This window comes from Clinocottus analis, unplaced genomic scaffold (assembly GCF_023055335.1).
Source record: "Clinocottus analis isolate CAN_PGR_092001 unplaced genomic scaffold, fCliAna1.0.p SCAF_19, whole genome shotgun sequence".
Classification (NCBI taxonomy): domain Eukaryota; kingdom Metazoa; phylum Chordata; class Actinopteri; order Perciformes; family Cottidae; genus Clinocottus; species Clinocottus analis.
In genome coordinates, this window is record NW_027175920.1 from 16,454,824 (window position 1) to 16,481,357 (window position 26,534).

A 26,534-nucleotide genomic window follows, 5' to 3' on the forward strand; every position below is an offset into this window, starting at 1 on the left:
CTAGAGACATTATAGTACCATGTTACCCCTCTAGAGACGTTATAGTACCATATTACCTCTCTAGAGAGATCATAGTACCATATTACCCCACTAGAGAGATCATAGTACCATATTACCCCACTAGAGAGATCATAGTACCATATTACCCCACTAGAGAGATCATAGTACCATATTACCCCACTAGAGAGATCATAGTGCCATATTACCCCACTAGAGAGATCATAGTACCATATTACCCCACTAGAGAGATCATAGTACCATATTACCCCACTAGAGAGATCATAGTACCATATTACCCCACTAGAGAGATCATAGTACCATATTACCCCACTAGAGAGATCATAGTGCCATATTACCCCACTAGAGAGATCATAGTACCATGTTACCCCTCTAGAGACGTTATAGTACCATATTACCTCTCTAGAGACATTATAGTACCATGTTACCCCACTAGAGAGATCATAGTACCATGTTACCTCTCTAGAGAGATCATAGTACCATATTACCCCACTAGAGAGATCATAGTACCATATTACCTCTCTAGAGACATTATAGTACCATATTACCCCACTAGAGAGATTATAGTACCATATTACCCCACTAGAGAGATCATAGTACCATGTTACCCCACTAGAGAGATCATAGTACCATATTACCCCACTAGAGAGATCATAGTACCATATTACCCCACTAGAGAGATTATAGTACCATGTTACCCCACTAGAGAGATCATAGTACCTTTAATCTATTAAAGGTATTAAAATAATTCTATTAATTAAAACAGCAGGTATGGAGGAGTCTCAGAAAGTTGGACCATTGTGTTCCCGTGTTGTTGGGGCGATGGGGCCAGAACATTTTGCTTCCTCCAAAGTGGGGCTTGACCGAAAACGTTTGTGAAGCACTACTCTAAAGGTTTTTCTTGCTGCTGTTGCTGCGTGCGTGTTCATGCGGCCGTCAGAGCGTGCTAAGCCTTCTCTGCTGGCCGAGACGGAATCACAAAGTGGTCGCTGTTTGTAAAGTGTAGAGTGAGATGTGGTTGTGTTCCTGTCAGTGTTTTCATATCTGCAGTGTATTTAATCATAAACAGCCACAGCGCTGTGTTGCTGCTGGCCCCGCCTCCCCGTGAATAATGTGAAGCGCCCTGAGATAACTTCTGTTGTGATCTGGCACTTGATAAATCAGATGCATTGGCCCAGACCTCTGAAAACCCTGACTAAAAAAACATCTGACTTTATTTCCATCTTGTGTCAAACCAACATCAACTTTGATTACTTGACACAAAAAACACCAACATTTTATAAACTAGTATATTTCATTTAATTTCAGTTTTTAGGTTTGTTTTAGTTTTTTTACATCTTGCGTTTACAGACACACTCTTGGCTAACTCTGGCACATTTAACAGACATGGTTTTATTAATATGTGCACTGTTCTCTTATCAAATAAACCATTTAGAAAACAATGATGACAAGGTTTCCCTTAACTTAACCCATTGATGGGTCTTTTCCACTTGTTCCCTGTGTTCAAGTGGTCATATCAACCTCAACTGAGTTCTTATACTTATGATATTTCATATCATTTGAAACAAATAATAACATTACATTATATATATATATATATATATATATATATATATATATATATATATATATATATATATATATATATATATATATATATATTTGTTTTGTTTTGTTTTTATTATTATTTTTTTAAAATAACAATCATAATACATCCAGCATGATTCTGAGGAAGATTTGCCCAGAAATCCGTCCTGGAGCGGTCCCCAGGTTTTGTCTCCTCCATGGTTCAGGGCCTTCACAACATCTCACATACTAACAACACACCTTTCTGGAAAGGTCAGGACCTGAGGAATCAACAAAAACCGAGCTTTGACATATTGGGAAGGTGTTTTAGTAAAAGAACTGTGTCGTTCTTGTTTTATGGGAAAACATTGTTGGATGTTTGCTGCAGCTTTAAATCTTCAGGAGCTTCTGCTGGTGCTCTACGACCTGGAAGCAGAAACAAGCCTCTGCCTTACAAAGAAGAAGCTGCAGCCGTTTGGTGACTGTACAGGTAGAAATATGAAGTTTACAAGGACATGGGTTACTTTGTTCGATTCCCACAAGCCTCACGGTGACGTGGATGAGTTTGTTAGGGAAGACTTTGTTAAGGGAACTCATCACTAGTGTAGTGAAACAGCTGCAGCAAGTTCATGGAGTTATGTAAGTACTTCAAAGTACTTAAACAGTTACTTTATGTATTTTTTTACTCATATGTATATTCTCACAAGGGTTACAGTATTGTAGAACTTTAAATGAAGTTAATAAACATTGTGGTTGCGGATATAATTTAGTTTATAGTTTATAAAAGGGGAATGGTTTTCTTAAATATCAGACGCTGGGTGTCTCTTCATCTCACGATGGGACTCCAGGTCAGCGGGTCAGGTGCTAGTTTCCTCCAGCCGGCAGGTCCCTCCTTCGTTGCATCCACCTCATCCACAGGGATTCAGTCTGATGTCACAGGTTCTCACTCTTCGAGCTGAACTTCATGACGTAATTTGAACTGTGTGATTGTCCCTCAACTGTCCCAGAAGTGTATTCGTCTTTTGAAGTAAACACAGACACAGACATCGCTCAGGAACCATATTGAATGTTTAGAAAAATATGGATGGTTTATTTGACCCTACTATAACAAGCATTATAATCAGTTTCCATGAATAACTTCCATGTTCAACGTCTCTGATGTCAATGGAACACAGTCTACATCCAAATATGAACAGTGGTATATCTGTTATCAACAACACATTCATTCGCTTCTCTTCCTACAAACAGTTCTGCAAAGACACACACACACACACACACACACACAGTATAATATTAATTTATCTTGTCAAATACTTGGTTAAGTGGGTTTCTATTCTGAACTCACGAAACAGTGATGATTTAAAGTTGTTTTTTAAGAATCTATTGAAAACAGACAGTCTAATACAAAGTCCATCCAGCACAGACGTGTCCATATTACTGCTTCTGGAAGAGCTTATTTACAATCTACTGGAAGCAAAACAAACCTGCCATTGCTTTAGGAAAAAAACAAGCTAGCCGCCACTATTCAAACTCAAAAAGGAATCATAAACAGAATATTGTTATCGATTGTGCTTTGTAACCCACAAAACCAGTTCATTTTTAGAAATGAAACATCTGTCAGAGGCACCAAATAGAAGTGCTAACAACATCCATTTCAATGTCTGGTTGAGATTCACAACAGCTATGAGTAGGACAGGGAGTACAAATGGTTGTTTTGGATTCATTTATTTATATATTTATAAAGTTATTACAGGCTCAGCCTAGTTCCTCTCCTGTGGTGGCGTTGTGTTGCACAACAGAAGTCAGAGGAGTCGCTCGATGTGTTTAACCATGCAAAAGCCCTTTAAGATTTGCCAGAAAAGGTCACAGGATAGATTTGTTGGACAAAGGGTGGCGATAAAGGCTTTAACACACACAGTCAGTGTTTTCTTACTAAAACATACACAGAATGAGGCCGTAGCCTGTGGATGAAAAGGGTAATCAAGACAGTGTAAATAATAGGCAAGTTAGCTGGATACCCAGACCCCCCCCCCCCCCCTTCAGGTCTAACTGGGCCAGTGTCTGCAGTGTACAGTGTAGCGTGTTTCCCGGTCTCTCACTGTAAGATAGTGGATGTTCTTGGTCCTGGACTCTCTGGCTTTCAGTCAAAGACAGTGGACTTGCCACCATCCTCCTCTAACAGAAGGCCAGTGTGCCCACGGACCGATATCAGCCCCCTTGCACACAGCAGTGCTCCTTCCACACGGTTCAGGTCGGCCTTCGCCGGCCTCACACCGTCACCTCAGTCTTGCTGCCTGTGCGGTAATGCTGTGGGTGTTGCTGCTGCTGGTGGTGTGGTGGCACGTAGTGGAGCTGTTCCATTGTGTGAGTCCGTCTGGAGGCAAACGCCTGCCTCTTTGTTGCTGTCTGGTTCATGGATAAAGTGTTGGAGTGTCCGGTGCTTCCTGCCGCCGGCGCCCCGCTGCCACCGCCATTGTTAGAGGCACTGGGATGGGAGTGCATTTTGGTCATCTTGTAGCGGTCCATAAGCGGCGTGGTGGGCACGAACACGTCTGTGTGAGAGATGGCCCGTGATATCGACTTGTCGCTGCCACGAAACCCGCCAGAGACGCTGCTCACCATGCCGCGCTTCAGCGACATCATCAGCTTGTCCGGTGAGAGCAGAGGATCCTGGGATAGGAGGCGGTCTTGTGAGTACAGGCGATCTTGTGAATAGAGGCGGTCTTGAGAGTAGTGGCGGTCTTTTGAGTACAGGTGATCCTGCGACATGAGTCGGTCCTTGGAGTATATGCGGTCCTTGGAGTACAGGCGGTCCTGGGAGGTGTGGCGGTCCTGTGGAAGAAGACGCTCCTGGGATCGAAGACGTTCAGCAGACAGGAGCTGTTCGTCTGAGAGGATCCTGCCTCCGTACGGGGACATACCATCAGAAGACATGCTGTACTCCTGCTGTGTGGCTCTCTCAGGGGACAGGACGCGGTCCTGGGACATGGCCCTCTGGACGCGACGGGGCCTCTGCCTTTGCTGAGACTGTTGCTGTGAGGACTGGGGGGCGACTTGGGAGCTGGAGGCCTGCGGGGGCTGGCTCTGGAGCTGCTGCTGCTGTTCCCGGTGCTGTTGAGCAAAAGATGAATGAGGTGAGTAATTCACAAGCTGAGGGGTAACCGCTCTGCCGCCCACCACCGCCGGGAGAAGAAAGAGACCGGCTATAGCTTCTGACAAATTCAAATCTGGAGCCCCAGAAAGCAGTCCTGCTTTGCCTCTTTGATGAAAAGCTGAGCATCAACGTGGTAGACACGCGCATGCTGAAATCAAGCCCTCATGTACCCACCTGGTCAATTTTGAGAACATGCAACGGAAGAGTGCCTCTTGCTGCCAGGTCGGGCAGGTGGCGCTTACGAGTATAGTAGTCGTCCACGTCTTTATCTGCTGCAGAGGGGACGGCAGCACAAAAGAGAAGCAAGCGGTGAAGAGGAGCTTCTGGGAGTGGAAGCAACAGGAAACATGGGGAGATGTTAGCATGAAGGGGAGACATCCTATAAAGAGGATACTGCACACAATGCAGAGAACAGTGTTGGCAGACCCGTCTGGGTTTCACCTTTAAAGCTCACAGAGGGGAACAGAAACAGAAAGAGACAGAGGAACAGTCCGACTGCATTACATGCGAGGCACATAACATCCACACATCCAGGCGTCATCCGGGATTCTACAGGCAGCTCCGGCTGTGGAGGCAAACTTTCCAAAGGTCATGTAAAAGTCTATAAACATCATATCATACAGGTATGGAGGGAAGCACGCAGACACGTCATATGTGCATGCTGGAAAGCTAATTCTATTATCGAACTCATCGTCACACGAGAACTGTGTCTTAATGTCCTTGAGTTTCATCCTTAATACATTCACGTGTACAAACAACTTCCACATGCACCTGGAGGCAGATGGCAATGACAACAGTACGTTTCCAGAGACGTGTGTAGGCGTGAGTGGAGTACCAACTGCATGCCACAACACAAACACATGCAGAAAGATTGTCTTTGAGTGCAGAACCACACACATAGAGACACACATTCACAAAACTCACATTTTGCAAGTCCAGTGTTATGAATACGCACAATGTGTTTTCTTTCTGAACACCATCATCAATGTTTAACCAGCACACTAAGTCAAGGTGTCATGTGTATGGTGGGAGCAGATCCTGGAGAGCTCACACTTTGGAGATGTCTTTTTCAATAATGGCTGCCGCGGCGTTCAACCACCTGTCAAGATTACACTCGCCCAGAATCCCCTTCAGCAGCTCGCGGCTGACCCATTCATTATGAGAGATGATAAAAACAAGATGTTCCTTTCTCACGTATTGCAGTCTCTAGGATTTGGGCAGGGCATGGCACACTCATCCACTAGATGAGCGTGGAGGGAGTGAACATCTTGTGACGTATACTGTCCTGTGCTGCAATGGGCTAAACGCTTTTCTTCAGTTTGATACCAATTTACATTGAGAAGCAGAGGCATTCTTCTCTTTTATTATCCCGACAATGAAAACGCTGCTCTGTCTTCCCTCCAGCACAATCCAACATGATCTAGCAGTGTGCACACTCCAGCTGAGCAACACAAAGAAGCTGCAGAGCCTTTTGGCTATTTGCTGCAACAAATCATTTGCTTTGGAAGCAGAAAGACAGTTGGGAAGACTGAAGGACATTGCCGAGGGATACGTTTCCATTTCCACACTGTCTCCTCTGTGGGCTTCTATCTCGGACCATTTCATTTTGTTTTAAACGCTAAACTATTACGTTAATTCTTCCCACAAAAAGACGGTGATGTCTTTATGTTTTTTCTCCCAATGCAACTGAAGACCAGCAAATAGATCAGCATCCTGCAAACCTGTTTTGCCATTTAGTTGTAAATGGTGCCTGGCAGCTCGGAGTGGAGCCAGTGTGGAGTGAGCCCTGACGGGATGAGTTATAGATCGTCATCCTTCACTCTGACTGCAAGCCAGCAGTGAAGTGGGGCAGTCATGATGAAATTACACAAGCCTTAAGGAATATTTGCGTTCCACTCTGAGAATATCATGAGATGAGACCTCATTACGCAGCAGAAATCCAGCGTAGCCCCACTAAATCAATACCGAGCCCAAGAAGCGGCTTAATGCCCTCATACGCTTGAAGAGAAATAGTGGCTGCAGACTTTAAGTGGAGACAAGGGGAGCATGGAATATAGAGGACTTGGCTGATTTCATGAAGGATCAGCTGAGAAATGGGTATTTTCTGATTCTGGTTCAAGGCTCTCTCCATCCACTGAAAGATCAATGGGTGAAGTACAGGGTCCCTCGTTTATCTGGGGGATTCGTTCCAAAACCAACCCGCGATAGACGAAATCCGCAAAGTAGTCAGCTTTATTTTTTACCATTATTCTACATGTTTTAAGGCCGTAAACCCCTAACCACACGGTTCTCCTTTAGCCAATCAGGACGCAGGACACAATGCACGGTTCTCCTTTAGCTAATCAGGACGCAGGACACAATGCACGGTTCTCCTTTAGCCAATCAGGACGCAGAACACAATGCACGGTTCTCCTTTAGCCAATCAGGACGCAGAACACAATGCACGGTTCTCCTTTAGCCAATCAGGACGCAGAACACAATGCACGGTTCTCCTTTAGCCAATCAGGACGCAGAACACAATGCACCTTCATACTGTACGCTGTAAAAAAAAAGAAACAAAAAAAAAATCCGCGAAAGGTGAACTGTGATATAGCGAGGGACGACTGTATCCCCAAAAATGTGTATGAGGACTTTTTTTGGACTGTTTGACGCCTTCGTACAGCAAGCAAATCATTTCACAGCTGAGACACTCCGGAGCCACTCGGTGAGTCCAGCCAGGAGTCAGGAGCAGACTTAGTGCAGTGTTGGTTCATGCAGGGCATCAGGGAGCCACTCTTGCATTAGTGCAGTGAACTTGGACCTACTGAGTTTCTTCAGGGACGAGAAGCGGTTGAGGTCGGCTTTGACGGCCGCCTCATAGGAGGGCGGCAGGTGTGACAGGCTTTGGAAGGAGCGTGAGAAAGACAGGTCGTAGGGCTCCGTCTGCGAGGTCAGGATGCCGCTTATCCGATTGTTTTCTGGAGACATACATACATACAGATACAGACACAGAAAAGGAAAGAGAAGAAATGGGCAGGCTGACTTCTCCTGCCCCACAAACAGCTGACCAGCATCAGGCCACCATGGAGGGGGGGGGGGGGGGGCAGCTGGAGCTTTAGTGGTACAAACATCTCTGAACCTCTCAGGGGGAAATGAGAACTCTTAGAGATTGGAATTGAGGAAGTGCACGTATTGTTGTGCAAGAAAATTCAGGTTAAAATATTTGAAAATACAGAGACCAGAATTTCTTCAGACCTGAGAGTTTAAATAAAGAGTTGTTGTTTCCATCATGTTCATGCAGAGGCTCTATGCTCACCGACCTGAGGACACATTTTCATGTTCAGATTGTTTTTTACATCTAAGCTTTAAAGTTGAAGGTTTTTGTTTTGGTATTTTTTATTTTGGGTTATGGTTTAATGGCCTTTTGTCTTCATTTTTAAAACACATTATTTGCCAGGAGTTATTTGCTCTAAATACTGGACATCTTCCTTAAGTGTACAACTGATACAATATACATATATAATAATATAATATACATATTCAACCCATCTCACTGGAGGAAAGCTGTGAGAGCGCTTCATTGAGAAAATACACTGAAGCTTCTTCCAGTTTAATGTTCAGCTCTGTCCCTTTTTATTAGAAAAATAAAAAATAACACTGTTCAAATTCAAAGGTATGTTCTCCAGCTTGGTGTCCTCACTAAGAGGTCTCTGTAACTCTTAACTTCTCCAGTGTTTGATCCCCTCATTGACTGCATACTCTGTCAGTCACCATGAGAGCTGCTACCTGAATGTTTCCTACTCTGTTTTGCAAATAAAACAGAAGAAGGAGATTTCAAGAATGGGTCATTGTTAGTCTGGAACTCTCTCCAAAAGAGACTCTTAGAGCAAAAGCTGGAGGGAAAAGGGACTGGACCGTCCCCACCAGAGTGAGATGCTCGCCGTGTGAACATGTGGACACATGAAGCAGGAAGGCGGTGAGTCTAAAGGCTTGGCTCATGGTTGTTGGCTCCACAGTCTGAAGTTACCCTCACATGCACCATAGGGAAGGGGAAAAGACTCGATACAGCGTAGTGTAGTATCGATCTTTTATATAATCAATTCTAAATGTTTTGGTGACAATTTTGTTGACAAAGTTTTCCTCTGGGGACAATTTGCGGTTAAATTTTTTTTTATAAATCGCATTATATTGCAATATTCAATGTATCGCGATATCGTATTGGGACTTAAGTATCGTGGCGATATCGTATCGTGGGACCTCTGGTGATTCCCATCCCTAATGCTCAAGGAATCTTGGTCTCTTTCTTCTTGCCTTCTATTTTTAACTTCCCTTACTCCCGAATAGAAGCAGGTCTTTCCTGAGCCTGAACTCAGGAGTGTGTGTCAGCGTTGAGCAGTGGTTGCATATCTAAAGCTCCAGCCCGCCGGTGGCAGCGATGGGGGAGTAGAGGCGGTCACAGCAGCCACTCAGCGAGCGTCGCTGGTTGGACAGACTTGACAGGTGACGTGGCGTTTTGACGAGAGGAAACAGTGGTCCAAAAAAAGGAAAAGGAAAGAAAAGGAGACATCACACCAGACAACAGATGTGTTGTGAGCGTGCTGGAGGCCGGCGCTGATTTGAGGTGATATGATGCCAGGGAGACGCACGGGGTGACTGGACCAGAGCCCTCGCTGATTTTCCGTCTACTCTTTATCTCCCTTCCTCACACATGCACACAAACATCCGCAGTCTGTCCCTCACTGCGCCGTCAATCTTATCTGTCCGACCATGCTGCCACCCACTTTCCTCCGCTCCTTAATTCTCTCTTGTCCATTCAGTATTCCCCTCTCTCATTTTCTTCCTCTCTTCTGCTCTATCTGGCTTCCCCAGCGGGCTGAGTGTCACGCTGCAGAGCCGTGGCTGCAGCAGCCGCCCGTGGACCGATGCAAATAGAGCTTTGGTAACTGCTGCAGGATGGAGAGAAGAAATGAAAGAGGAGAAGAGACGGAGATAAGAGAATCTAAAAGAGAAAAAGAGACAGAAATACAAGGAGGAAAGAATTTAGGAATGAAACAAGAAGGGGAGGGCCGGAGAGTTGACAGCTGGGGTCCTGAAAGCTGTGCAGCCCCACGGTGGCATGCTGTTAGCTCTCCACACACAACACACGGCTTCATCACGATGACATCACGACCACACAGACCTGACTCAAGAAGTCTTTGCATCGCTGGTTTTTCTCATTGGCAACAAATATAAAAAAGAGCGAAAGCAATAAGTGATTGATCTGAGCGACACATGTAGCCTCTCTCGCCAAAGGCTGGATCTGGCCACTGGGTGGCGTGTTCCCAGGCTGAACATGGGCACGGCGCCATTTTGCTTTGCGTCATTCATTGTGCTTGATGCTCGTGGGCAGGGGGACAGAGTTTAGTTTGCTCCTAGTTTTCAACGTCATCAATCTGACTGGAAACCGTGTCAGAAGAAGCTAGCTCCATCGAGTCCACACCGTTGTGGTTGTAGCTGTAATCTTTGCTCTCGGGGTAAAACGCCGTCGTGTCTGACGTGCAGACGGAGTTCAGCGCGTCAGACTTCTGGAGCCTCTGACAAATTGTTTGTGTGACTTTTGCCCTGGCTCTGCCTGCTTGTTGCCGTGGTTCATTCTGTCACTATTTGTAATGAGTTTAGCTCGGTAGCTGCCTATAGCTAGCTAGCTAGCTACAGCTAGCTAACCACAAAGGAGCGTTGCGTTACAGCAGAGTTCTGAACAACGAGCACAACCCCGGAGCTCGACCATTACGGTGTGAGAGCAACGTCTTTCTCACTGGTTCACGTCACCTGTATTCCTCCACGGCTAAAAATAAAAACCATGAGCTCCTGTTTAGCTGAGGTTCGCTCAACACGACAGCGCCCGGCTGCTTTTCTCTAACTCGTGGAAACTACGTCTTCAGAAGGAACCAGCGGGTCAGAAAGTGCTGGGACACCGTTTTGTTGGCCTTTCTGTCCGGTTACAATAAGGAAACTAATTCATAATACAATGACAAATACTTTGTTGTACCTTTGACAGGAAGCTAGTATTAACTTTCATACACTTCATGAGTCAGGAGGATGCTTTAACCCACATGACAAAACAAATGTTCCTGTTCAAACAAACAGCAAGAAGATTAGCAAATGCTACTTAAATCAGGTCTGAAGACACAGCGTCGAGGTGGAGGACAGGAAGCGACAGGGTTGTGTTGGTTTGTGGTGCTGGTGAACACAATGTGTGCTGGGATGTGATGAATGACTCTTTGCACTACTGCATGTATGACTTACCACGCCTTAATGATCGGTGAGCTACCAACCCAAGTGAGAAACACAATATTTCAGAGACACGTTGATGACGAGCACAACAGAAGCTACAACAACTACACACACACGAAAAATAACAACATCCCTAAATCTACTTTCTGGGGCACGTGCTGTACGCTGTGTGTGTGTGATTGTGCAGTTTTCCTGCTCGTTTCAGTGGCAGATATGAGTGAACGTGTTGCGGCTGGAAGCTTTCAGGCTGGGATCAAAGTCTGTGTTACACGTGTTGAGGAAATGGATGTTTCATGTTTGCTTTAGATCTCCAAGGCATTTCTCTACCGTTGCAATTTGCTAATCGCGCGCGTGCCTGTGTATGTGTGTGTGTGTAAATAGACCACATGACCATTCTTGCTGCAGTATTCAAGCTTAGCCCCTGAATGCCCGATAGCAAGCCAGTCCTGTTTTATATTTGTGGCTGAAACAAACAGAATATAAATCAAACAGCGAGATCAGAGTGATTTCATAAATAGAGAAAGCAGTGAATTCAGCGTATGGCCTCCTTTCTTTCCTTTTATCTCTGCTGTCTTCCCTCTCTCCAGCCTCCACCTTCATCCTGATACAACCTCCACTCTCCACATCTGCCCGTCTGCGACCTCGGGCTGGCTCATGAGAAGTGTTCAGACGAGCAGCCGCATGACATCAGTAATAAAACAGGATTCACGGTGATGCTCCTCACGGGGAGCGCGAGGTTACGGCCATAACTTTCACACGTTTTCTAACCAGACGACTGAATGACCTCGACGGCGCCTTCACTTGGTATGCCGACTGCCTCCCCTTCATAAGAAGAGACGGCGGTCTGATCCCACTCAGGGAAATTGAGAAGAGGACGAGTCACGTGTTCTTGCTTTTCATGTCCGCTAAATGCAAGTCGGCGCGTCCAGGCTCCGTCTCAGCCTGGACGCAGCGGCATCCCAGCGGGTCTTACCATGCTTAGGTGTGCGTGTCGGGCTACCTAGAGCCACGTGGTTATAGCTGTGCTGATGAGTACCTGCAATGACAAAAGCAATGAAGGATCTGATCAGTGTCCGTGAGGAAGGCTCTGCATCAGATCAGTCAGCAGCGTGAGGGTGACAATTAAAGAGATCATTCACCAATTTAGAGAAACGTTTCTTACAATTCACGAATAACGTGCACTTAAAAACAGCTTTTAAATTATACACAAGCCACATTACATGATATTGCTGCCAGGCATATTACTGGGTGAAATATCCCTTTAATTTAATATTTAATCCAATAACGTGAATGGACATTAAAATACATGAGAGACATTTTGGGATGAGTGAAGCTGCTCAGTGTTAGTGTCAGTGTTAGCCGCCAACGCTGCTCACATCCAGGAGACTCTGAGGAAGTCCTGAGCTGCAGGTGAACACGTCTGTTGACCGGCCATCACATGACGGGCATCACATGACCGGCATCACATGACCGGCCATCACATGACGGGCATCACATGACCGGCCATCACATGACGGGCATCACATGACCGGCCATCACATGACGGGCATCACATGACCGGGCATCACATGACCGGCATCACATGACCGGCCATCACATGACCGGCATCACATGACCGGCCATCACATGACCGGCATCACATGACCGGCCATCACATGACCGGCCATCACATGACGGGCATCACATGACCGGCCATCACATGACGGGCATCACATGACCGGGCATCACATGACGGGCCATCACATGACCGGGCATCACATGACCGGGCATCACATGACGGGCATCACATGACCGGGCATCACATGACGGGCATCACATGACCGGGCATCACATGACCGGGCATCACATGACGGGCCATCACATGACCGGGCATCACATGACCGGGCATCACATGACCGGGCATCACATGACGGGCATCACATGACGGGCATCACATGACCGGGCATCACATGACCGGGCTCACATGACGGGCATCACATGACCGGGCTCACATGACCGGGCATCACATGACCGGGCTCACATGACCGGGCTCACATGACGGGCATCACATGACCGGCATCACATGACGGGCTCACACGTGTCCTGCAGCAGTCTCTCCGTAAGAGAGCACAGACACAGAGCGGACATTGCTCTGTGATGTCATCATGAACAATGAGATTCCACCGTGGCCAAACAATTCAACATAGAAAAGCAACTGAACACGTCAAAAGAAAAGCACATGGTACCCGTATGTATCACCTTGACAACACACACACACACACACGCACACGCGCACACACACACACACGCACACACACACGCACACACACACACACACACACGCACACACACACACACACACATTTAAAGAAAGGTGACGTCCACATGGCAGCACATGGACATGCATTGAAGATCCAGTTAGTGGCTGATAGTGTGTGTGTGTGTGTGTGTGTGTGTGTGTGTGTGTGTGTGTGTGTGTGTGTGTGTGTGTGTGTGTGTGTGTGTGTGTGTGTGTGTGTGTGTGTGTGTGTGTGTGTGTGTGTGTGTGTGTGTGTGAGAGTGCTGGGTGTGGTTCTACATGTGCTGCTATGGGACCGTGTCAAAGTGGTTGAGATGTTCTACTTGTTCTCTGCAGTCCTTCAAGCTCTCAGCAGCCGTACACTCCTTCATCTGGTCCAGTCGCTGCCTCTCTCCTCTCTCCTCTCTCCTCTCTCCTCTCTCCTCTCCTCTCTCGTCTCCTCTCCTCTCTCCTCTCTCCTCTCTCTTCTCTCCTCTCCTCTCTCCTCTCTCGTCTCCTCTCTCATCTCCTCTCTCCTCTCCTCTCCTCTCTCCTCTCTCCTCTCTCCTCTCCTCTCTCTCCTCTCTCCTCTCCTCTCTCCTCTCTCGTCTCCTCTCTCGTCTCCTCTCTCCTCTCCTCTCTCCTCTCCTCTCCTCTCTCCTCTCTCTCCTCCCTTCTCTCCTCTCTCCTCTCCTCTCTCCTCTCTCCTCTCTCTTCTCTTCTCTCTCGTCTCCTCTCTCCTCTCTCCTCTCCTCTCCTCTCTCGTCTCCTCTCTCCTCTCTCCTCTCCTCTCTCTCCTCTCCTCTCTCGTCTCCTCTCCTCTCTCGTCTCCTCTCTCCTCTCTCCTCTCCTCTCTCTCCTCTCCTCTCTCGTCTCCTCTCCTCTCTCGTCTCCTCTCTCCTCTCTCCTCTCCTCTCTTCTCTCATCTCCTCTCCTCTCTCGTCTCCTCTCTCCTCTCTCCTCTCCTCTCATCCTCTCTCCTCTCTCTCCTCTCTCGTCTCCTCTCTCCTCTCCTCTCTCTTCTCTCCTCTCTCCTCTCTCTCCTCTCTCCTCTCCTCTCTCGTCTCCGCTCTCCTCTCCTCTCTCGTCTCCTCTCTCCTCTCCTCTCTCCTCTCCTCTCTCCTCTCTCTTCTTCTCTCTCGTCTCGTCTCCTCTCTCGTCTCCTCTCTCGTCTCCTCTCTCCTCTCTCCTCTGGGTGTGTGTGAGGACGCTCTAATCAGCAGCAGCAGTATGTGTGTTGTCATCAGGGAGAGCGGAGCCATTTTAATTTCCAGCTCAGAGAATAAACAACAGTTTCACCCAATCATCTCTCCATCCTACTGTGCAGGAGTGTTTGCGCTTGACAGGAAATGTGATGAGGTGGTACCGAGCGGCGCCGGCCCGCAGTGTGCCGGTGCTTCAGCTGAAGGATGGGACCTTTACGGAGCCCATTGTACTGAGAAAGGTGATGAATGACAGCTATTCTCGGCAGTGTGTAGGGCCGTGTGTGTGAGCGGTTTGTGTGTTTGCGTGTGAGCAGGAGGCAGCGATAGATGGAGACCCCGTTGCAGAGTGTTGCCGTCGCGACACGTTCATTTGCTGTCTGCTGCTGTGCCTGTTTAAAAATGCATTAGAGCCAACTGCTGAAACATCCATTTACATCTGTCACAGGCGGAGGAGGAGCGGGAGGCCGCACATCACGGCTTTCAATATTTGCTCCAGTTATGGAGATAGATGGGATGTGTCTTCTGTGTGCGCCTCCACTGGCTTCCTCTGTTTTCATATCGATGCTGAACAGTGATTCCCTCAGAAGAGATCGTTCATCCAGATCAGTGTCTCTTGAATACATGAGAGGAGCATCGTGATGTGAAGCTTTCCTTATCTCTGTGAAACAAGGGATGTGGAAGCTTTCGCTTGCTCTTCCTGCGCACACAGAAAGTGTTTCTAACTGAAAGAAAGTGTTGAAAAGAATATTTAACTTTCTGTGAGGTAACTTGAATTTGATTTTTTTGTGAAAGTCACTTTCTATTAAACACATCTGATACGTCTGTTGTTTCTCAAATAAAAATCATTTCCAGATAGCGATAGATCTAATAATTCAGTCCTCAGAAACTGCTCATTCTTTGGGACCACTGCTGCTGTGTATGTGTGTAAATAAATGTTAAACTGGCTCCAATTTCACAGACACATTTGAAATCTTGTGTTCACCAGGTACAACCACAATGCACCTGAACGACAGCAGACACGCTGCACGGCGTTAGTCGACAAAGACCAGCCGCCACAGTTTCCCAAAGAGGAAGCTTTGGGTTGTGCAGAGGAGTCGGGATGCAGCTCGTCTCCACCTGAAGATCCTCCAGCGCCCACTGGGACCTTCCAGGAGCGAAGCCTGCAGTGTCTTCACTCTTATTCATAGACCCGACCCGACTAGACCCGACCCGACCCGACTAGACCCGACTAGACCCGACCCGACCCGACTAGACCCGACTAGACCCGACCCGACCCACAAACCAGCAACTCATCATTATAGCAGCACACACACAATGCTTTTGGAACATATTAATAACTTAACTGCCTCCTCACCCCAGGACTGGGTCAACAAATCATATACATATCATACAATCCCTAATATATATATATATATATATATACATATATATATATATATATATATATATATATATATATATATATATATATATGTATATATATATATATATATATATATACATATATTGTTGAATTTGGTGCATAATGCGATTGGGGCTGGGAGTCACATGTACGTATATGAAGTTGATCTACTTATGAAAATGCATCTGGTCATTGTGCAACTCGTAGCTTCTCTGAAACCACAGAAGGACACATTTCTCACAAATAAAAAAGAAGTCATGAGAAGTGCCACACTGACGGGAATGCCGGACCTGATCCGTGATGTGTGATGAGCGCAGCTCCTTGCCTCCAGGTGCAGTACGGCCAGACCGAGGCCGTGCTCTCCATCTGGAGCTTTGTCTCAGGCTGCTGAGCGTCTGAGGCTCCAGAGAGACGAGGAGGGCGGAGGCTGCAGCTCATTAGCAACACGGCCGCTCAGCTCTCCGCTGTAATCTGGGGACCAATTAGCCGCATTCGAGAAAAGAGTCCCAGTACAACCAGTACCGCCACCTCTCAGAGCGAGCGGGGCTTATCGGCTCGGCCCAGCGCTCCACCGCCTCGCGCCTCTGAGAGCTGACATCGCAAAAGAACCTCCACACGCATGTTAGCGTGCAGCAGCAGCTGACAGCGAGGGAGACCCAGATGCACTCTGGTCCTTCCTCTCCAGCCTCCCTCCATGGACACGGTGGAGTCGAGGCAGAGTCTCATCATGCCGGGTTGATTCTTTATGATTGACAAGCTCTCCAGACTGTTGGGTTGAACAGGGTCCATATCTAAATTGCTAAATGGATGTTTTTCTGTCGGTGTGTTGATGACGCAGCTGTGTGTTTGTCAGATGGTGTCAATCAGATTTAGTGTGTGAATCATCCATAACTATGATGTCCACAGTCGCCTCACCTCCGCGTGAGCATGACTCACAGAATATTTCCCTTTGCTTGTAAGCGATCCCTGGAGAATACCTCCATGGCCACTTTGCATAACTCCAGATGGCACACGAGTGACTCAGTCATCTGACATTCGGCTTGGCATTTTGTTTCACATCACACCTCCACACATCACATCTACATACAGCACACAGGGGGGCAAGAGGAAGCGCGCTGCGTCGGCTAAAAAACACCTTCAACCCAGTGCCGAGGTTAAATGAGCATTTGCAGAATCGATCGCGGTCACACGCTCTGAACATTGATTTCTACCAATTTGCATTCTGTGTCCAACAACTGAACGTCCACACGATGATACGCAGCCAGCGCTCTGGATGCTCTGTGTGAGTCTGTGTTTTACCCCCGGAGAGCTACAAGGGGCAACAAACACACAAACACACAAACACACAAACAACGTCTTCATACTGATCAGCCTCCCAAAGGCCAGACCAGCCAAACCAACACAAGCAGCCACACACAAGCAGACACACACAAGCAGACACACACAAAGCCACACACAAGCAGCCACACACAAGCAGACACACACAAGCAGACACACACAAGCAGACACACACAGCCACACACAAGCAGACACACACAGCCACACACAAGCAGACACACACAAGCAGCCACACACAGCCACACACAAGCAGACACACACAAGCAGACACACACAAGCAGACACACACAGCCACACACAAGCAGACACACACAGACACACACAAGCAGCCACACACAAGCAGACACACACAAGCAGACACACACACAGACACACACAAGCAGACACACACAAGCAGCCACACACAAGCAGACACACACAAGCAGACACACACAAGCAGCCACACACAAGCAGACACACACAAGCAGACACACACAAGCAGCCACACACAAGCAGACACACACAAGCAGACACACACAGCCACACACAGACACACACAAGCAGACACACACAAGCTCACGGCAGGAAACTCCAGAGTGCATGAGGAGCGGAGACGCTTGAAGAACACTGGACAGTTTCACACATTCACACATTTTGAATATGGTAAGAAGGCATCCAGCGTTCTGCAGAGGTGTTTGACGTCAGCTTCTAGTTCAGGCTCTCTGATTGGTCCATGACTCTAGAGTCTTACTGATGTTGCACGGTATACCGATACTAACAAAGTACCGCGACGCCCGTACGTTAAAAACAATACGATTTTGCATATTTTAAGTATCGGTACTTTCTCAAAATAGCGCTTCCTTAAAACTGCTCCGCTCTCTCTCTCTTTCTCTCTCTCTCTCTCTCTCTCTCTCTCTCTCTCTCTCTCTCTCTCTCTCTCTCTCTCTCTCTCTCTCTCTCTCTCTCTCTGTCTCTCTCTCTCTCTCTCTCTCTCTCTCTCTCTCCCCCTTCTCTCTCTCTCTCTCTCTCTCTCTCTCTCTCTCTCTCTCTCTCTCTCTCTCTCTCTCTCATGCTGCATGCAGAGAGTGCATGGAGATGGAGCTTAGGGGGGCGGGGCTTAAGGCTCCAGCTGCAGCAGCAGCAGCAGCAGCAGCAGCAGCAGCAGCAGCAGCAGCAGCAGCAGCAGCAGCAGCAGCAGCAGCAGCAGCAGCAGCAGCAGCAGCTAGTTTGACTACAAGCATCTACGATCATGAGGTCAGAACGCACACAAAAGTACTAAATGAAACACAACTGATGCAACATGGTGACATGCTGCTGGAGCCTGAGGGTGCATCTAGAGCCACAAAGTTCAAGATTATTAATAAGTGGTTTTCAATAAAGGGGAGAAATTACCCTTTAATTATGTGTCAATCTTTAATGTACTCATATGATAGCTTTAGGGTTTTTCACCTCAAACACACGTCTGTTAAATTACTATGATTAATAGTAGTAGTAGTAGTAGTAGTAGTAGTAGTAGTAGTAGTAGTAGTAGCAGTAGTAGTAGTAGCAGTAGTAGCAGTAGTAGTATGGAGTATTATTATCTACAATTGCTCATACTTATGGAAATAACTATGTAGTCATCCGGACAGTAGACCTACATAACGTGTATGATCAATGCTATGATGGCACCGTGTAGTTTTCATTAATATCTGATGTATGCTAATACTAATATTAATGCCATCTGTCAAGTGTTCAAAACGCTGGGCAGAAACAAGCCGGTCAAGAAGGAACCATACAGATGTTTTATTTACTACTATCATAGATAAATATACCAGTATCGTATCGTATTTATGGTATCGTCTCTAATTCTAGTATCGTATCGTAAGTATCGGTGTCGGGATATTAATGGCAGGTATAAAGTCATCATTTTGGTATCGTGACAGCTCTAAGCCTTATAGTCACAAAGATTCAATATTATTGACACTCTTTGGAGCCATCTGCGAGAGAGCACCGCCATCATCCTGTGCACTTGGCTAACCTTAGCATGAAGCTAGCGCTCTCGCTGTAGCGTTGTGTAGCTGCTTCACCATCTGAAGTCGGGTCCAGCGGACAGGAAGCTGCTAAATGTCTCGTTCCTCATCACAAGCCCGTCTCTCACATCTGAGGCACATTGTTTTACCGTGAGCTTCATACTTCTCACTTTTATATTTTTATCCTTAATAATTCATTTAAGTTCATCAAACAAAGCCACCCTTCATGCACCAGATGTGAGCAAGCATATCAGAGAAACCCTTCCACTGCTCTGGAAATGCAAAGTGTGATGAATGGAGGCGGACAGAGACAGAGCTCCGAACCCATCACGATGTGATGGAACCAAAGGCTCAGCGTCCCGACCACGAAGGCGTGGAGGGGGACGTCACACGGACAGCAGATGAGAGGAGGAAGAGTGGAAAAGAGGCCGTGTTGGGCCAGTGGGATGAAAAGAGGCGAGAGACAGCAACACGGGCCAGTGGTCACAAGACGCCGCCCCCATCTATTAGAGCGCCTCCTCAGCTCTCCGCTCCACTCTCCTCACGACATCCCTCTCTGAAACCAGCAGCCCTGCCATCCCATTAGCCCGGCCAAGAGGAGCTACTGGAGGTGTAAAAGGCCCAGAGGGGGTGCAGCGTGCACGCTGCACCTGTGTGACAGGTACGGATGTGCACGTCTCTGTCCTATGGACCGTGTTGACAGCGCGGCGGCAAAGCAAGCGGAGGACAGGGACGCCACCGTGGGCCTGACATTTAACAACCGACAAAGAGCGTTCACATTTAATCGCTAAATGTTAACTGCCATAATAGTCCACTTCACTGGGGTCTAGGGGACAAAGCTCTGGGCCCCTGGACAGATGTATCTCCCACCTCCTCATTGATTACACTGGCAGAGCAGGAGGCTTAACTCTGACCCAATTGCTGCGCTGCTGATAATGCTCATAAGCTGTATTTATAGCACTTCTGGCTCTGCTGATTCTAACTCATAACTCATTCACAGCTCATTCTCAACTGACCGACTACTGTGAGTCAGAGTTTGGACGTTTGTGAGAACATGGATTAACAGTTTGACCTGTCGTTACTAAAGGTCACTTCCATCATTGTTACATGAGTCAACCTATTGCACAGATGATGTGTCATGGCAGCTTGTTTGGAAGACGTGAAAGAGGACCTGTGCAGTCAAGGAGCAACAATAGTTATAATCATGATATCAAGGAGGAAGCTCACCCTCTGCAGCAGATATGACACAACAACGACTCTGATCCTGTAGTGACCAGAGCCGTCGGGTTAAGAAAGCAACACGTCCTTTAAAAAGCTACTATATATATATATATATATATATATATATATATATATATATATATATATATATATATATATATATATATATATACTACTTGGGCATTAATACTTGCTAATCTAAATGTGCTATGAAAATAGAAAACAAGAGTTCATAAACTAGCTGAACACTGCTGTGCGACTGCAGGACGTCCCATCATTAACTCAGCATGACGTCAGCTCCTCAACACGTTAAAACACAAACGGACTGCTGGAGTTGTTTTGGCGTGTCTTGTGTTATTCTGGCGGCATGGTTTTAGAATGAGTTTGAATTGGCACATTGTGTTGATGTCTGCTCCGTCTGTCACTTCAACATGTTCCTCACCACCAATCACCAGCGCTCAGACCAACACATGCAGTGTGAGGTCATCACTGCTCCTCCTGGGCCCCAAACTAAAAGAGTGTATCTCTCCAACCACAAGGTCTAAAAACCACTCGTGAGATTAGTTCAGTTGTCTAAACATCAGTCTCCACGGTTTATGTTACTGGTTAAGAGTCTATGAAGACGACACGCAGCACAAAAGAAAAGCCCGTTCATTGTCTCTGTGGAGCGATGCCTCCTAAAGCTCCCAGACCTCAGCACAGTGGGAACAGACGAGGTCTCCAAAATGTCCAATTTGAATTTTCTGATGTACCAAACTATATCCTGCACTTGTACATCCCGTATGTGGTGTTCCATAGATCCACATACCGGAGTAACACACATGAAGCCAAAACCAAGCTGCTAAATTGATCTGTCATCATGGGAAAATGTGCTCTTCTTCACTACGCCAGCTGCATGTGATTACACCAGGATGAACCTCCCAGCGGATTGGCCCACTGGAGTGATTGACAGCTCATTTGAGTCGTTAGAGCCAAGAGATTGAGCCATTTCCACCAAATGAGATTGACAACACAGTTAGTCAATCCTAATCAGCAAGGCGCCGTCCTGTGTGAAACAAAGATGGCCACCCTCCCACTCTGCACCCTTTAGGCGTCCGGGATGTTTGAGTGAAACAGGATGTAGTCAACTCCTTGCAGTATTTCAGGGCTGTGCTTTCTTTTGAGACATGGCTTGTGTTTGTAGCATGTAGCTTCTTAGCAGGTCTGTAAACCGAGTGAGCTGACGCGTCGCAAAATATTGATTTTGATATTCAGTAATTCATTTAGTTGCTGTTTGAGTTGTGTTTGAAGCATGTTATATCTCTGTGTAGTCCAGGTTTTGTCGTGCAACACTATTTTATTCTTTTGTGATTAGTCCATTGTGTCACAGTCTTTTTCCTCGGCCTCAATCCAACTGCGACATTCATGAAAGAATATTGATAGTTGCAACTTTTCCAGTTTCCCTATTCTTATTGTGCACTGCATCAGTCTGAGTACAGGAAGCCGTACAGCGAGGACTGAACAGACCAACACAGTTCAGTTAGGACTGGTGATAACGTTGTGTTGCTGCTGCATACTGTCTGCATGCAGCAGACAGTACCAAACGTCTGTTTATCTACATCTCATGTCGGCTAATGAGTGAGATCCAATTAACATACGGTTTGAATTGGTTGAAATGAATAGCTACTCTAAAGTACTCAGATATCATTATGCATTCATAGATAACCCCAATAATGAGTCACTAGAGCTGCAGATTGCAAAGCTCCTGTGTTCTTCCAAGTGCAATAAAATCCCAGTCCAGACTGTTTCCATCTGTACTGCCGGTAAGTATCGCTCTTTATCTCATAACTCACAATCACCCCCAAGACACCAAAGGCCAAGTAGTTACTTGACATGTCACTGCCTCTGCAGCTTGACAAATGAGTCGCGGTGGTCTCAGCAGGAGGAGGAGGGCGGAGGCTGAGATGGACTTCATATCCAGTTCATTTTGAAGTGTGATGGACAGTGAGCCCACCGTGATCTACGGTGACCTGTGTGTTAAAAGGCAATAACAGATCCACTTTATTGAAGTAATGCTTCATGATGTTCCTACAGAGCTCATCTGGGTTCACTCTTCCTCTCGCTGCAAAGGGGACTCCGGCTCTAACGGTAATCATCTGTTCTGGGAATCAAACAGTGGAACAGTATGGCATTTTCATGGGATGGAACATCGTGGGAATAAAAAAGCCATTTCTGCCAACAGTTGAATGACATACCAACCGACTTCATGGCTGGGCTGTTGAAACGCAGACTTCCTTTCAGAGAAGGTGAAGGACGAGGAAGAGGAGGAAGAGGAGGGTCCGTATATCTTAAGCAAGGATAAGCACAGATTTATCTGATGTCTTCTTAAAATAGAAGAAGTAACATCATCAAAACTGCCTTTATCCATGCCTTTATAGACCAGCCCTCCTCTCCAATGAGACGGACAGAGTCGAACACCACGAGGTTAGGATTCAGTAACGTGAGCGACACACACAAAGCTTCAGTGGAACAGTTCAAACAGACATTTCAGAGGGCAGGGATTAGAACAGAGGAGTGAAATGGGACCAGTTTGGTTTTAAGGCACAACACGATGAAAGAAACAACAATGTGGGCCAGCTGCAACAACATCAAGAGCTACACAGCATGTTTACATTCACATGTCCTAGTTGAGTCCTTCAGTAATTAGGCCCAGACTGCACTCATTCTGCTCAGAGGATTGTTGGTTGAAGACAAAACTCGAGTAGCACTCTTCACAGTGTTTCCTGAGAGGCGAGCCCACATCTCCACATCATTGATTAGGAGCAGGTAGGGGTGCAACGGTTCATGTCGGAGCCACAACAGAGGTTCGGTTCAGTGTACGGTCAAATAAGACCCCTCATTTGGTTTGAGTGACAGGACTATGTCTGTGTTGTCTGCTACGTTAGCAGTCGGCTCAGCCGCTGGATGTAAAGCTCAGAACGTGAATGAGTTCATTGAAGTTTCTCCCTGAGCTACAGAACACTGGAGGGAGCTGGATCGGACACAAGCCGTGTGTGTGGAACTGAAGTGAAGTGACATGCTAGCTTAAACGATTTGCAACGGCATTAGTCCATCACAGGGCTAAAGGGCCCTGTTGCTAGCGCGTGCATCAGTCAGTGTGTGCCTGCAGCGCGAGCGACACTCCTTCAGCATGTCTTCTACCTGGCCGTCCCTCGACAGAGAGGATAAAAACAGACGTGGTGAAACTCATTCTGGACAAACAGTTTATGGAGCTAGCACTTAGCAGCTAGCTCATTGTGACAACAGCTGCCAGCTGGCGTTTGTCGTCGCAGCTCTTTGTAAAACCACGCTGTCTTTTGTACATTTCTTTTTGTGTTTGTGTGAATTAAACATGAGGTAATATGTGTCACTGTGATCAGTGTGCTTTGGAGCAGTGTTTGTGTACTTCACGGATCAAGCTGAGCCAATTGCGTGAAGTGTAAGTTCTTCAAAAACCTTCAACGCTCGTCTTAGAAAAAGGCTTTTGCTCAACCGTTGCACCCCTAGAAGCAGTGCGCACAGCGCACAGCGCACACATGTACCGTCACACAGACAGGAGGCCGGATGTCAGGGAAAGACACAGGTCAGCTGTACAGATAGAGAGGTAGAGGTTAATGGGAGGGCACCACTACAATTAACAGGCCAGGTGGAAGCTGCCTCCAAACACTCATCACAAATTACTTCAGACTCATAGGAGAAATATAGAAATCACAAAGAAGTGGTTAGAGGCAACTTTGACCCTTTAACAAAGAACAGCCATCCTACCATGGTGACTCTGGGACCGGACCGGCCAATGCTTTTCTCCTAGAAAACACAACCAAGTGGTTACTCATTAGATTGTGCTGGAACAGGAACATACAATCACACAACATCAAGGACACCATTAAAGGATTTTTTGTTGTTGTAAAAATATGATTATATTCAACAATAATGCTGGACAATAGCTTGATTTTATGACTCAAATATTGCCCACGTTACAGATATGTGGCCACACTGCTGGGAACAGAGTCATGTTAGTGCTGGGATATTGATTATTACATGTCATCTCCTCATCTACTGCTGGCTGATGCCAACTGACACCATGACACAAAGCATCAAATCACCTCTCTCACACACACACACACACACACACACACACACACACACACACACACACAATGCCTCCAAGTGTGGAGTAAGTGAGAGGAGTTTGAATTTCAAGCTGAAAAGAGAGAATTGGAGGAGGAGGACGATGAGACGCTGAAGCCACGTCGCTCTCTGACCCCGCAGGGCTTCAGCCATGCGGCACTTTGATCCATCACTATGGATTTAGCATCAGCTCCTCACCGCGCCGCCTCCCACACGGCGACACAGGGATGCCTTCTCCGGCTCTGAACGACACGCTACCAGTTTTGACCTTAAGCCCATCAGCGCATAACCCTTCATGGTTTGTGTAGGTTCATGAGCAGCGGTGGGAGGGCTGCGGCACACAGGAGGAGCAGGAACTGCAGATTGTTCCAGATCGACGTGCTGATAGCAGCCGGAGGTTTACATGAAATGCTGAGAGAAATATGCAAACACATCACACCTCTGTACCAGAAGTACACATGGCAGATAAACAACACAATGCTTCGTTCTATCACTACACGCACACACGTGTGCGTTAAAGTATGACCTTCACAAGACACGCCTCTGCTTTCACATGAAGAGTTGCGTTCAGAAGAACAAAACAAACGGCTCTTTTCAATATGTTTGTTGTTTTTCTGCTTCTGGTGTTGTATGACCTCTGTGGGCTAATGTGAGCTAATATTAGCAAACATTAGAGGAGTATGAATAAACATTGCAGTGAGTTGTTCTTTGCTTGTTATTCAGATGTTCATATCCCAGGCTTCTTCTTTTTATTATTTAGGTTTTCTCTTACATGTATTATATTTGCTGTGAGGATTCTTTATCATATTTATTATCACATTGTGTTCATCTGTTTCATCTCTAAAACACTTTGGGATGACTTTGTTGAAGTCACCAAAGACACACTTATTGTTATTGTTGTATTGCATCTGTGAGCTTCTGCAGATGCATATCAAGAGAGCAGCTTTGAGACGCGTTCTGGTCCTTCAGTGCATGCTGACCTCACTGCAGAGGAACAGGAGCGCCCTCGTGGAGCCCGGCTGCTGGACGACCTGCAGTCTTCTTCTAGTCAATAACTTATCCATAGCTTGATGAATCCATCTGAACTGTAACGCGAGGCTGACATCGTTTTCCTCCAGAGGACTCTGTCATCTCCTGCATCCTTTGTGTGGTCCCTCTGCCCGGTGGTGAGCACCATGCAGAGGTCCTCCTGAGGGTCCTGCTGGACGCAGGCCACGCTACAGACTAAAGCGCGGGGACATCTGTGGCTCAGCTTTCGTTTGGCATTTCATTTGCTTTGGTTAACGTGCAGGTAATTCATAGGTCAGTGATGCTGCTCCATGAGCTGCAAAAGAGCTGATGGAGACTGTGGGTCCAGCCTGCCTTTGGCTGCTTCAGCCACAATCTGCTGCTTTGCTTTGCATCCTGTGCTGCCCAAGACCATCGCGACTGTGTTAAAAAACACAAACAACCCGGAGAGTTTTCCCCTAATAGCAGCGTGACGACGAGAGGCGGCCGACCTCCTGTGGTGCTGAGGAGAGGTCTGGAGACGGTTATTTAAAACTAAAATGGGACAAGAAACCTTGAGGCCCACGCAGCAGTTTCCTGACTCAACATGGTGCTGGATGTGTACGCTGTGTGCAGCATTCCAGTCAACACAAACTGGTCAGGTTGAACAGTTCTCCAGGAAGATTTCCTTCAGCACAAGAAAACAGTTGTCTCATTTCACAGGTTGCGATGTGAAGCAGCAAGTTATTGTGTCATGCAGGGAGAGGAGGGACATCTGGTTTAAACTGAGTGTCAGTGTAGAGATGCAACTCTTAAAGATGAGTCTCTTAAAGCTGGGCTTCACATGACATTAGTGTAGTGCTGTGAACAGCATTGCTATTGCTCCTTAATTGGAATAGCGCTGTGTTTTCACACCTCCATGTAGTCCGCAGTGATGTTGGCAGAAAGCCCTGCCTGTCTGGTGCAGCACAACGAAGGCGAAGGAGAATCCTTCCCAGCA

General features: G+C 46.8%; 1 protein-coding gene across 6 annotated transcripts in view; it reads right to left on the minus strand.

Annotated features, from left to right (window-relative positions):
- Window positions 1–2,652: 2,652 nt before the first annotated feature.
- The window catches only part of LOC137789272 (protein shisa-6-like), a 62,565-nt gene continuing 38,683 nt past the window's right edge, over window positions 2,653–26,534 (minus strand). Inside the window, exons 5-10 of one of the 6 annotated variants that reach the window (XM_068582671.1) lie at window positions 24,185–24,223; window positions 11,964–12,026; window positions 11,003–11,023; window positions 7,543–7,695; window positions 4,913–5,010; window positions 2,653–4,695 (exon numbers count right to left, since the gene is read on the minus strand). In XM_068582671.1, the coding sequence (XP_068438772.1) occupies window positions 3,853–4,695; window positions 4,913–5,010; window positions 7,543–7,695; window positions 11,003–11,023; window positions 11,964–12,026; window positions 24,185–24,223 (1,217 nt within the window). In that variant the 3' untranslated portion in view covers window positions 2,653–3,852. The remainder of the gene's footprint in view (window positions 4,696–4,912; window positions 5,011–7,542; window positions 7,696–11,002; window positions 11,024–11,963; window positions 12,027–24,184; window positions 24,224–26,534) is intronic. The other 5 variants (XM_068582672.1, XM_068582673.1, XM_068582674.1 and 2 more) reach the window with 5 other exon arrangements.